This window comes from Mustelus asterias, chromosome 23, assembly GCF_964213995.1.
Source record: "Mustelus asterias chromosome 23, sMusAst1.hap1.1, whole genome shotgun sequence".
Lineage (NCBI taxonomy): Eukaryota > Metazoa > Chordata > Chondrichthyes > Carcharhiniformes > Triakidae > Mustelus > Mustelus asterias.
Genome location: NC_135823.1, coordinates 40,783,675 through 40,797,271, shown reverse-complemented (window position 1 = coordinate 40,797,271; position 13,597 = coordinate 40,783,675). Strand labels below are relative to the sequence as shown.

General features: G+C 43.2%; 1 protein-coding gene across 3 annotated transcripts in view; it reads left to right on the top strand.

The window, feature by feature from the left end:
- Positions 1 to 13,597, top strand: part of llgl1 (LLGL scribble cell polarity complex component 1) — a 100,252-nt gene that overhangs the window by 25,293 nt on the left and 61,362 nt on the right. For all 3 annotated transcript variants that reach the window (XM_078240382.1, XM_078240383.1, XM_078240384.1), the window contains exon 3: positions 13,336 to 13,417. In XM_078240382.1, coding sequence (XP_078096508.1) covers positions 13,336 to 13,417 — 82 coding nt within the window. The remainder of the gene's footprint in view (positions 1 to 13,335; positions 13,418 to 13,597) is intronic.

The window sequence follows — 13,597 nt, the reverse complement described above, 5'->3', positions numbered from 1 at the left end:
TAAATTGGAATCACTGAAGCAGGTATTGCAAGTGGGATCAGTGCTCAAAATGAAAAGTCCAAATACATGAGGGATTAAATCCTATTTGCCTGGTAAAGTGAGTGGAAAAACCTGTCAGCGAAATTCTTGGAGAGAGCAAGCTTTGGAAGCCTAAGTGTCAGATTGGGAAACTGAGAATCAAAGTAAATTCTGAAGATCTATGGCACACTTTGATTTGGACTCTGGAGGAGTGAAGCAACCTTCCCGATCTTGTAATGAATGGGGGTTCTCTTGGGTGGAAATAAAGTAGGGCAGGGAGTGAACAGATGAGGTTTTCAGGCTTGAAGGGTTTACAGTGTAGCATTAAGTTAGTAGTACTTTGTTTAATTATCACGTTCTAAACAAGACATTTTACTGCACTTGTTTCTTTCACTAAGTAACTCACGGCAACATGGTGGTTAGCACTGCTGCCTCTCAGTGCCAGGGACCCGGGTTCACTTCTGACCTCTGGTCACTCTGTATGGAGTTTGCATGTTCTCCCCTTGTATGTGTGGGTTTCCTCCCACACTCCAAAAATGTACAGGTTAGGTTAATTGGCCATGTTCAATTGCCCCGAGGTGTCAGGGGCTAGCTGGGTAAATACATGGGGTTGCTGTAATGAGGCCTGGGTGGGATTGTTGTTGGTGCATGCTCCAAGGGCCAAATGGCTGCCTCCTGCACTGTAGGGATTATATGAACTGGGAGCTCAAGTTTTGTTTGTAAATGTTAATGGTCTCCTTCTACTTGATAAGATTGACAAAACAAACCAAGATGTAAGATAAGTTATGATCTGGGGCGCACAGCCTGAAATGGTATCAAAGAAAAAAAATAGATCCCTTTTAAAAGGGAAAAAACTGCACCATGGTGAGTGTGCCTAGCTAGACTTTTTCAAAGGGCATACACAGACAGGATGTGCTAAACAGCCTCCTCCTGCATCGTACAGTTCTATTATTTTTGAACTTGTGCTGCAAATGGTGTAGCAGGCTGGTCAGTGTCTGAAATGGGCAGCTCAACATCCTGCAGAACACAGAGCTGCGGCACAGAACTAAACCAGAGATAAAATGTGAACTGTGGGAAACTGAGAATTTATTGGAAGTGAAGGAGGTGCTCCTTTCAGTAAAATTAATTTAAAGACCAAGTGAATTATTACAATCTTTAAATATAAAACAAGACAGTACGTGCAAGATGTTTGCTGAATCATGTGGGATTTTGCAGCAAGCAGCCTGCTTGAGCCAACCACTACAGTGAGTGTCTGCATCTTGGAATTTTGGAGTAAAGAGTACAAGGTGTGTGTTAATGCATTAGGGAGCAATGTGCTGGTCTGGATGTTTTGACCTGAGTGGATCAGGGATGAGTTTGGGACTGACTCAGGCAGGCAAGGGGACTACAGATGTGGTGGTGGAGGAGCTTCAGGCTTTATCATTGTCCAACAGGAATGACATGCTTCCAGTGTGGAGGAGAACAAAAAGGAGGCTATTCTCCAAATGGTGACATCTTTCCTAAAGTATGATACCCAGAGTTATTATCTTAGCTGAGGCCTAATCTTTTATTTTAAGAGGTTTAGTATAATTTCCTTGCTTTTATACTCAATGCCTCTCTGTAAAGCCTTGCATCCAATGTGCTTTCACCTATTGCCTCCATGATTTCAAATGTGTACATTGTTCAAGTGGGGGAGTGTAAAGGATTGTAAAAAGAAATGCAAGAAAGTTGTAAAAACTATTGAAACTGGGAATTGTGGGGAGCCAATGGTATATTGAGAGGGGAAAGTAATTAACATGGGATCATAGTTATATAGGGTGAAATGTTCCGAGGTTGTTTTTTTTTTGTCAAGTGCTAGCTCTAGTGAGAATTGGCATGCAGCTCCCCTGCTGCACAGCTGGCTTTTCTTGCCAGGTACTACAGTGCTTGGAGGGGGAAAAAAATGTTGTATGTGTCTGACGCTGGTGAGCTGGGGCCTGATGGACAACAACACTGGTTCCAAAGATCAAAAATGGCAGCCTGATCTACCTACACGTGTGCAGGCACACTTGACTGTTTCACGTTTTTAAAATGTCTGCTGTTGCCCTCTGAATGTGGGGAATATATGACCATTAACTATATTGTAATTTAATAAAATATATTGAAATGAGATTCCCACTTGACATTGCCAGCAAGGGGTGGGGAAATTAGAAAATGAGATCTTGTTTTCAGATCCTCGTGACTTTGTGTAAACAAATTCATGGGCCCACTCATGGCTAATGTGGGTGCAAAATTGACCCTGTAGTGCTTCTAATATAATACATTTCTAAGTGCTTCATAGGAGTCCTGTAAAGCAAATTTGACGTCGAGTTATACAGCACAGAACTTTGGCCAGCCATGTCTCTGCTGACAATCAAATACCAATCTATACTAATCCCATTTACTAGCACTTGTCCAGAGCCTGCTATGCCGTGACCATTTAAATGCTAGTCCAGGTGCTTGTTAAATTATATGGAAAGGCTGGGACTTTTTCCTCTGGTGCGTAGGAAGATGAGGGGTGACTTTGGAGGCTTATGAAATCATGAGGGGCATAGATAAGGTGAATAGCCACAGTCCTTTCCCCAGCATAGGAGAGTCCAAAACTAGAGGGCATAGGTTTAAGGTGAGAAGGGAAAGAAAAGAGCTGATGTTTCGAGTCCAGATGACCCTTTGTCAAAGCTGATAAAGCTCTCTTTTTTCCTCTGCTTACAAATGTTGCCAGACCTACTGAGATTTTCCAGCATTTTCTCTTTTGGTTAGAGGGATATGGGACTAGTTCAGTTTAGGAAACTTGGTTGGCATGGATGAGTTGGGCTGAAGGGCCTGTTTCCATGCTGCATATCTCTATGGCTCTAAATGTTGTGCAAGTACCTGCCTCCACCACCCTCTAGTGCAGCGCATGATATTGGGTAGATGGTTTAAAGAAAAACTTGGTCAGACGTTTTATGGGGCATTTTAAAGGAGGAAAGAGAAGAGCGATTTCAAAAGGGAGTTCCAGAATTTGGGGCCACAGCAACTGAAGGCTTGGCTGCCAAGGTCAGGGCATTTAAAATTGTAAATTGAGGGGTCATAATTAGACGAGCACAGATGTCTTGGAAGATTTTGGGGCAAGAGGAGAAGAGAGCTCAGAATTTCAAAAGGGGAGATTTTTGAGATCAGGGAGTTGATTAATTGGTGACCAATATAGGTGAAGCAGTATGGGTGATTGGAACTTGCTGTGAGTAAGGATATATGTATCCTTTTAAGAAGCTATCCTTTAAGAAGGTGTATGGAATACTGGCCTTCATCAATAGAGGAATTGAGTTTGGAAATCGGGAGATAATGCTGCAGCTGTATAGGACCCTGGTCAGACCCCACCTGGAGTCTGCCCAGTTCTGGTCGTCTCATTACAGAAAGGATGTGGAAGCCATAGAAGGGGTGCAGAGGAGATTTACAAGGATGTTGCCTGGATTAGGTGACATGCCTTATGAGGATAGGTTGAGAGAGGTAGGTCTTTTCTCCTTGGAGAGGCGAAGGATGAGAGGTGACCTGATAGAGGTGTACAAGATGTTGAGGGGTATTGATAGAGTGGATTATCAGAGGCTTTTACCCAGGGCTGAAATGGTTGCCACAAGAGGTCACAGGTTTGGGGTGCTGAGGAGTAGGTACAGAGATGTTAGGGGTAAGTTTTTTCACCTGAGGGTGGTGGGTGCATGGAATCGGTTGCCGGTAGTGGTGGTGGAGGCAGATTCGTTAGGGTCTTTGAAGAGACTTTTGGATAAGTTCATGGAAGTTAGTAAGATAGAGGGTTATAGGTAAGCCTTGTAGGTAGGGACATGTTAGGCGCAACTTGTGGGCCAAAGGGCCTGTTTGTGCTGTAGCTTTTCTATGTTCTATATAGCAGAGTTTTGGGTGATCTCTGAATTAGAGAACAGAATGTGTGGGAGGCTGGCTGACCAGTGTGTTGGAATGGTCATCTGAATGTAATGGGTATGGTTTCAGGGGCATGTGAGCTGAGGCAGGGGTAGAGTTGCACACTGTTGCTAGATGGCAATAGTCTTGTTGCACATGTATGGTCAGAAGATCATAGGAATTATTTTACCTGTTCATGGGATGTAGGTGTCTCTGGCAAGACATTTAATGCCTGTTCCTACTTGCCTTGAAGGTAGTGGCAAGTTGCCCTTCTAGAACTGTTATAGCCTAAGGTGTGGTTACCTAAAGTGCTACTGGGAAAGGAATTTGAGTTATATGTTTCATCAATAAAACAACAATGATTTATTTCTAATATCCATCCTAGTATAGGCTAGGATAATGGTTTAAGGGTAGAGAGTTCAGGAGATGTTTCCTGACCAGTATATTGCCAACCCAACAAGAGGGAGGAGATCTTCTTGGATCTGGTTCTGGGGGAGCACTGCTGCCTCACTGCGCCAGGGACCCGGATTCGATGCCCGTTAGGGCAACATTAGAAAACAGTAATCATATTTAAGTTTAGGTTAACCATGGAAAAGATGAGTAGCAGTCTATAGTAAAAATACTGCATTGGAATGGGACCGATTATTGGCGGGCAAAACTATTAGAACAGTGGGCTGCCTTTCAGAGAGGGGATGGTTTGGGTGCAGGCAAGGTACATTCTCATGGGGGAATAGTTGGGTAACCAATGCCCCCAGGTTGAGTAAAATGAAGCAAAAAAAAGCAGGTAACAAATGTTAGGTTGTCAGGCTAAATATATAGAAAGTTTGAAGGAACGGTGTAAAAGGAAATGAGAAGAGGCAGCTAACTAAGAGAATCTAAAAGACTTCTTGCTGTTCTTGCTAATATTTTGATTATAGGAGGTGTGGGCTAACTGGGGACCGTAAGCAGATAGGTCACCAGAACCAGTTGGGATGTATCTAAGGAAACTGAGGGAAGCAAAGGCTGAAATTGTGGCGATACTCGCTGTAATCCTCCTTGGGGATGGTGCCAGAGGACTGGAGAATTGAAGATGTTACACCCTTTATTCAAAAAAAGTTGAGAAACACAACTTTAGGCCAGTCAGTCAGTGCAACCTTCGTCGTGGGAAAACCTACAGAAGATTTCCATTTTTGATCTGATATAAGACTTCATGGGTTCTAGACAAAATGTTTCAGGCTTCCAGGACCACTTTCTCCAATTTATACACCACTGTGCCAACTCCTAATAGGTCTCTCCTGCCAGTGGGTAATGGAGAAGCCTGGGACGCAGCTGTAAAGTATGCTTCGCTGAGTATAAATGTGAGGCTGTTTAACTAGTCTGTGGAAGCACTTTTCCAATTTTTGCACAAGTCCCCAGATGTTGTGAGCAGGATATTGCAGGGTTAGCAGTCATGGTTTGCCATAGCCATTTCCAGTGCTTTAGTTAATGTCAGTTGGTCTGTCCAGTTTTATTCATCCACTTTTCCATAGTGATTGGTAAAACAGAGTGGCTTCCTAGGCCATTTCAAGGAGCAGTCGACCACATTGTGTGGATTTGGTAGACTGGGGAAGGATGACAGATTTCCTTCACTTCGGGAGATCAGTGAACCAAATAGGTTTTTAGCAATCCAGTGGTTTCATGATCCTACTCGCTTTTTTTATTCTCGATTGATTTATTAACGGAATTTAAATTGAGATTTGAGCTGGTGCCTTCAGTTCATTTTGTCCAGCCCTCTGGATTCAGTGACATTACCATTGTGACACCAAGCTTGCCTTCAGCTAAATTTTTTTTGGACGGGGGGTGGTGGTTGTGGATGGATGGGGTTGGTAGCGAGGGGATGAATTTGTAGCCAGACCTAATTAATATCCGTAAAGAAAGTATAGGAGAAAATAATGGCTTTCCAAGCTGACAAAGTCCCTGGACCGAATAGCCTACATCCTAGGGATTTAAGTGGTGGCTGCCCAGATGATGAATGCATTGGTTTTGAGTTCCCTCGAACTGTCTCCGTGGGTTGGAAGTGTAACCTTGTTACAAAGAAAACGAGCGAGAGAAAACTATGTTTGACAAATTGAGGCTGCCAAAGAAACCAGGGGAAAATCACTGCACAGACTGCAGAACACTTAATAGGACTCGAATAATTTATTCCAAATACAATTCAAAAATAATGCTGTGGGATACAAAGTGGCTTTATATTTTATTTGTCACAAGTAGACATACATTCACACTAATGAAGTTACTGTGAAAATCCCCTAATAACTGCACTCCGGCATCTGTTCGGGGTACACCGGGGGAGGATTTTTAGCATGGCAAATGCACCTAACCTGCACATCTTTGGACTGTGGGAGGAAACCAGAGCACCTGGAGGAAACCCATGGAGAATGTGCAAACTCCACACAGACAGTGACCCAAGCCAGGGCGGCACGGTAGCACAGTGGTTAGGGCGGCACGGTAGCACAGTGGTTAGCACTGTTGCTTCACAGCTCCAGGGTCCCGGGTTCGATTCCCGGCTCGGGTCACTGTCTGTGTGGAGTTTGCACATTCTCCTCGTGTCTGCGTGGGTTTCCTCCGGGTGCTCCGGTTTCCTCCCACAGTCCAAAGATGTGCGGGTTAGGTTAATTGGCCAGGTTACAAAAATTGCCCCTTAGAGTCCTGGGATGCGTAGGTTAGAGGGATTAGTGGGTAAAATAGGTGGGGGTAGGGCCTGGGTGGGATTGTGGTCGGTGCAGACTCGATGGGCCGAATGGCCTCCTTCTGCACTGTAGGGTTTCTATGATTTCTATGATTAACCTGGGTCCCTGGCGCTGAGGCAGCAGTGCTAACCACAGTGCCACCATGTGGCAAAAGTACCAGGGAAGGGGTCTTTAATATGAGAACTATCTGGTACTGAGATGGATGAAGTATTTGATTTGTGTGATTCGTGGAAAACTTATTGAATGCAGTTCTGAAGAAAACTTGTGTGAATGGTAAAGACCATGTTGGGTGAAATACAGATCAAGGAGTATGTCAGGGTTATGATTTATTGTGGTGCTTCTTTAATCCCTAGGGGTACAGGTTCATAGCTCCTTGAAAGTGGAGTCACAAGTGGACAGAGTAGTGAAGAAGGCATTCACCATGCTTGGTTTCATTGGTCAGAACATTGAATGCAGGAGTTGGGACGTCTTGTTGAAGTTGTACAAGACATTGAATACTGTGTACAGCTTTGGTCACCCTATTATAGAAAGGATGTTATTAAACTAGAAAGAGTGCAGAAGAGATTTACTAGGATGCTACCGGGACTTGATGGTTTGAGTTATAAGGAGAGGCTGGATAGACTGGGACTTTTTTCCTCTGGAGTGTAGAAAGCTGTGGAGTGATCTTAGAGGTCTATAAAATAATGAGGGGCATAGATAGTCAATATCTTATCCCAAAGGTAGGGGAGTCTAAGACTAGCGGGCATAGGTTGAAGAGGAGAGATACAAAAGGGTCCAGAAGGGCAACTTTTTCACGCAGTGTGGGGCAAGTGTCTGGAACAAGCTGCCATTGGTAGTAGTAGAGGCGGTTACAATTTTTTCTTTTAAGTGCTTAGACAATTACATGGGTAAAATGGGTATAGAGGGATGTGGGCAATTGGGACTAGCTTAGGGGTTTAAAAATAAGGGTGGCATGGACAAGTTGGGCCGAAGGGCCTGTTTCCATGCTGTAAACCTCTGACTCTGCTTAGATTACTTAGAATTGAACATTTTGAAGGGATAAGTAGTGGTAGAGTCACCTTAGATATGCAAGTGGTGGTGGTTGGGGGGCTGGGCTGGGTGATTGGGTTAAAGAATTGTGTGGAAATAAACGTTCAGAACCAAAACAATGGCTGTTAAGCATTCAAAACACAAGGTGACAATTGCAGTTGACTGAATCAATGTTGAAAGTGGACGAGTATTTGTACCTCATCAGATATTTACAATTTTGAGATGCCACGTTGGACTTGGGTGGGCACACTAAGAAGTCTCATCAGGTGATGAAGGAGCAGTGCTCCGAAAGCTTGTGATACCAAATAAACCTGTTGTTCTTTGACCTGTTGTGAGACAACTTGCAGATATTCACAGAAGATGCTAAATCTGATGCTGAAATGGTCAGAAGAATTGACATAGAAAGACATGCTTTCAACAAAACAAAATGATTGCCATGTCAATGCTCTCTATAGCAGTGAAACCTGCACTCTAGGCATCCAAATGATTAAATGCCTTTGAAATGTGGGCACATAGAATGTTTGCACCTGGTCCTGGGAAGAATGAAATCCAGAATAGTTATGATAGACATCACCAATGCTGAAAATTGTGATTTCTAGATATTTTGACAAAGGTAATCAAGTATTATAGGGTCAAGCAGAAAAAAGGACTTTGTTCAATGATGAAGCATTTTAATCATTTTGCATACTCCCCAAATTCTATTTTCTTTAAGTTGCTAAATACTGGAGATAAGAATGATATTGTGGATTAAAATGTTTTTCCTCCAGCAATAAGTCTTCATAGTTGGTCCACAATAGGGTAGGCATGTGCATAATCTGTGGCAGCAGTAGGCTGAAGGTGGTGTTCCTCTATATCCTACATTAATTTCTGCTTCCTGGCCAAGAGAGCAGATTATTATTCCTGCTCTTGTTGTTGTTTATGGCCAAGTTAGAAATAGTGGAGAGGGGGATTGCTGCTTCTCAGTGAAGTACAGCTGACTTTTGCAGAATTGATTCGCCAAATAAGACCTAGAAACTGCAGTGTGTTCCTTGGCTTAGGCTGATGTCTTGTTCATAACCTTTTTTTGTTGGTGCTTTTCAGTTTTTTTTTAAAGCCCCATTGTGAAGGAGAAGCCTAATACTTCATAATCTAAGCAGATGGAAAAGCTTGTGTTACAGTAATTGGCAAGCCAGGCACACAACAATGAAATAAAATGCAACACGAGCAATGTGATAACTGTTTAATTTGGCAAATCCAACTCTCAGCATTACTATATGGTTGTATTTTGGGCACTGCTCCAACAGAATCCATCCACAGCCTTGAACTGAATATTTGGGGGTGGGGAGCTCTGTCTCATTTCAGATCACGTTGAACGTTGCTGTGAAAAGTAAATCCACACACTTGGAGCATCAGTTCTTCAATGCAATGTTTCTTTTGATTGATTTCACTTTTTTTTGTGGTAAACTGATTTTCCCCCCTGCTCCCCTGGCCATTTTGCATTGTCAAGCACATCTGCTCTACAGTTTACATTTTTCTCCTCATCAGAAGTTGGACTCATTTCTGAGGGTGCTGGCAGTCTTCCAGCTCTGTTTGACTGTCCTTGGCAAATATCCATATACTTTCAGTAAGGACTGCTGAAGTAATGTAGAAGTGGGAGTCCCCACCCTTCCCTCCCCTGGATCTGGAGACTGTGGCTGACATCCTTTGGGACAGACTAAGATGCTGACTATCCACTTGGCACAGCCCTTTAAAGCACAGTTGAAGAATCCTTTTATTGTGGTGAGCATTCGTTCAATGTTGTTTGAGAGCCACTGCCCCACCCTGGCTCAATCCTGTTTGGTGTCATCAGAAAGAAGTGCATGGTGTTGGCACTGGAGCCAGTGTTCAGCCCCAAAGTAAATGAAACAACTTTTTAAATTATGGCATATCTTAAATGTTGCTTGATTTCCTTTTTGTCCTTTCCTCAATCTGGTCCAGATTGTTCATTCACTGGTTTCCTAACACACAGAACAAAGAAAATTACAGCACAGGAACAGGCCCTTCGGCCCTCCAAGCCTGCACCGACCATGCTGCCCGACTTAACTAAAACCCACTACGCTTCTGGGGACCATATCCCTCTATTCCCATCTCATTCATGTACTTGTCAAGACGCCCCTTAAAAGTCACTACCATATCCGCTTCCACTACCTCCCCTGGCAGCGAGTTCCAGGCACCCACCACTCTGTAAAAAATCTGCCTCGCACATCTCTCTTAAAACTTGCCCCTCGCACCTTAAACCTATGCCCCCTAGTAATTGACTCTTCCACCCTGGGAAAAAGCTTCTGACTATCCACTCCGTCCATGCCTCTCATAATCTTGTAGACTTCTGTCAGGTCTCCCCTCAACCTCCGTCGCTCCAGTGAGAACAAACCAAGTTTCTCCAACCTCTCCTCATAGCTAATGCCCTCCATACAGGCAACATCCTGGTAAATCTTTTCTGTACCCTCTAAAAGCCTCCACATCCTTCTGGTAGTGTGGCAACCAGAATTGAACACTATATTCCAAGTGCGGCCTCACTAAGGTTCTATAAAGCTGCAACATGACTTGCCAATTTTTAAACTCCATGCCCCGGCCGATGAAGGCAAGCATGCTGTATGCCTTCTTGACTACCTTCTCCACCTGCATTGCCACTTTCAATGTACCTGTACACCTAGATCCCTTTGCCTATCAATACTCTTAAGGGTTCTGCCATTTACTGTATATTTCCTATCTGTATTAGACCTTCCAAAATGCATTACCCCTCACTTGTCCGGATTAAACTCCATCTGACATCTCTCCACCCAAATCTCCAACTGATCTACATCCTGCTGTATCCTCTGGTCCTCATCGCTATCCGCAAATCCACCAACTTTTGGCATCACAAACTTACTAATCAATCCAGTTACATTTTCCTATCCCGATACACGGATTGAATCCTCGTGGGGTATGTGTATTTCTGGTTGTTTTAAATCCTGTTTTATCTGATGACTGTCATGGAACCATAATGATTTCTTAGAATATATGTTGCACTCTGTACTCCAAGACTTTTCCTGGTAAAACAAATCTATTGTGACATGTGGATTCTAATTTGAATAAGCAATCTTGGCGGGGTGGTACAGTGGTTAGCATTGCTGCCTCACAGTGCCAGTGTTTGATTCCCAGCTTGGGTCACTGACTGTATGTTGGTTTCTTCCGGGTGCTCTCCTTTCCTCTGTCCAAAAGTCGTGCTGGTTAGGTGCATTGGCCATGCTAAATTCTCCCTCGGTGTACCCAAACAGGTGCTGGAGTGTGGCGACTAGGGGAATTTCACAGTAACTTCTTTGCATTGTTAATGTAAGCCTACTTGTGAGACTAACAAACTTCAAACAATTCCCAGTGTCTACTGAATTAATCTGTGGCTATAATGAAGATTCTACAATTGGTTTCCTCTGGCAAGGTGGGAGATAGAACTGTTTCAGTCAGTTACTTCTGTGCTAGCAGTGCCAGTACAGAGATGAGATGGGAAAGGATCAGGTTTGACAGTGATGCTCATACTTAATGGTCACTCAAGATCTCGTGTGGAGGAATGGCCTCCACTGATGTGGTGCTGAAATTTGGGATACACCAGAATTGAGGAATGCAGCGCTCTGTTTCAGGATGGAGGTTGGGTAAGAGGGACAAATCTACCAAGGGATTTTAACTCAAAAGATGAGAATTTTTGAAGTGTTGGTAGACTACAGGCAAAGTGGTAATGGATGAACAGGGAGCGAGTTAGGACATGGGCACCAGAGTCTTGGATGACCTCAAGCTTATGAAGGGTGGCTAGCCAGGCGAACAAGAGGCACAAGAAAGAAATTAGAAGCAACATTCCTCTCTTCTGAGGGTTCTGAGATGGTGCACCATCTCAGAACATTTGTAGCCAAACCATAACCTACTCTGGTGCTGTTAATGCTGCTCCAATTCCAATACCTAAAGGATGTGTGAATAAAGACTGAGAATTCCCCTTGTTTTTGCCCTATGCTGCTTGGTGCCTTCCTGCACTAACATGTGAGATCAGGAATTTGGTGTTATGGGCACGAGTACACATTCCATCCCTCCATGACATCGAGGTACTGCATAAGCTATTTTAATGAAATAAATTGCTTCTGGAAAAAATGGATCACGCTGTTGGAAAACATTGATAGTGGGTATTCCAATAATGGCCTTAGCTTAAAAAGCTTTAATTAGTTCAGAATGTGAGACAGAGTTGTCTTCAAGTTAACTAGTATTTGAAAAGTAAATTAATTCCATTGACATTTCTGGAGTCCTTGGTAAGAAGGGCCTGTAACAATTGGCCCTTTTTTTTGGTGGTTTGTTGTTGTGTGGTGTTGCAAAATAAAATGTTTTGATTTTCTGTTGTAAAATATGCAATGCAGTTTAATTTCCCTATAATTAACTGCAGATGGTTCCTCTGTAAATCTGCAGTAATATCACAAGCCCCTATAATTGCCTTGCTCGGAGTATCCTGCTGTGCTGCTCTTGGCTGTCCCACTTTGTGCAAAAACCAATTACTGATGGGCTTATCCACCAACAGGAGAACCTCAACATGCTTCAAATAACATTGCTTGGTAAAACATCTTGTCTGCAGATTACAGATAAATGGTTTGCATTTTTTTGTTTAATTACTTCCTTTTCCTTCTCTCCCAGTTGAAGATGCTCTTTTTTTTGCTGATGGAACTATATCCCAGCCAAATTCTAGTATACCTACTACTGGCTATTCCTCTGGCTATGAGGCCCGTCCTTGCAACCCCCTAGATACTGAGTGTTGACAAACTGCTTTTGTTTATTTACTACCTCTTGCTGGTCGTCATTAATCTGGCAATTTTACTTTGTTATCTGGAACTTGCTTTAACCGCTACTTGACTTGGGTATCATCCATTTATAAATGCTGCAAAACCAGTTCAATAATTTAAAGGTAAATCTGTGTTCATTCTCAATTCCCAGGCAAAATGGATCCTCCCCCCCCCCCCCCCCCCCCCCCCCCCCCAAACCCACCCTTCATAACTGAGTACACAACTGATCTGCTTAGTGAACCGAAAACATTAAATCGCTGGATTATTGTGTCCAAATTATGGGCAATCAAGATCTTCAATTTTTGTCCCAAATCCAGCTTTGTTTGAACAGTAATTTTAAGTGGTGTCGTCTGCAGTAAGGAGTGCAGAAAGTGTGGAGGCTAACCAATGGAAGTGTAGAAAGCTATAACCCAGTAGGTAAGGATGCTCCTGCAATCTGAGGGATTTTTTTGGAGGAACTTGCTTGGTTAGCTTTGTTATTCAAAATGTTCAAATTTCCCTGCTGGTTTTAAACTACTTTCAGCTGAAATCAGGTCTTGTCTGATTTGTCACTTCTTGGAAAGTGGGGACCAGATTAAGGTTAAACCAGTAGTTTAAAAAGGGAGAAGAGAATAGTTTTGTCCTCTTGAATCCTGTTGAGGTACAACTGAGATTTAAGAACTTATTGCAATTGGAGTGATAGGATAGTTGGTCTTTCAGCACTAATGGCACTGAATGAGCAGGATGACGGCGTGCCTTTATTGTGGTCTACATGTTCTCTATTGTGGAGGAGGACAAAAGATGCAAGTCAAAAACTGGAATAGGAAGCAGCAATACTGAGTACGTTTTATTATTTGAGGTGACAATCTTGTAATTTTTTGTTTTTGTCCTTGACCAATCATAAGATATGGAACACCAGGTGTGGAGTTTACAGGCCTACACAAAGAAGCAGCAACTGTAACACAGATGCACTTTTTACTGGGACAGGTACAGTAACATTATGCAACCTTCCTCAAAGAATAAATGATGTGAGATTTGCGGAAAGGTAGGAAACAAAATTGGGGGGGGGGGGGGGCAAGGAAGAGTGTGGGGGTGGTGGTTGCGGATGGCTAACTGGCTAGAGTGTGAATCAGATTAATGCCCACAGCATTGGGCTTGAGCCCTGCT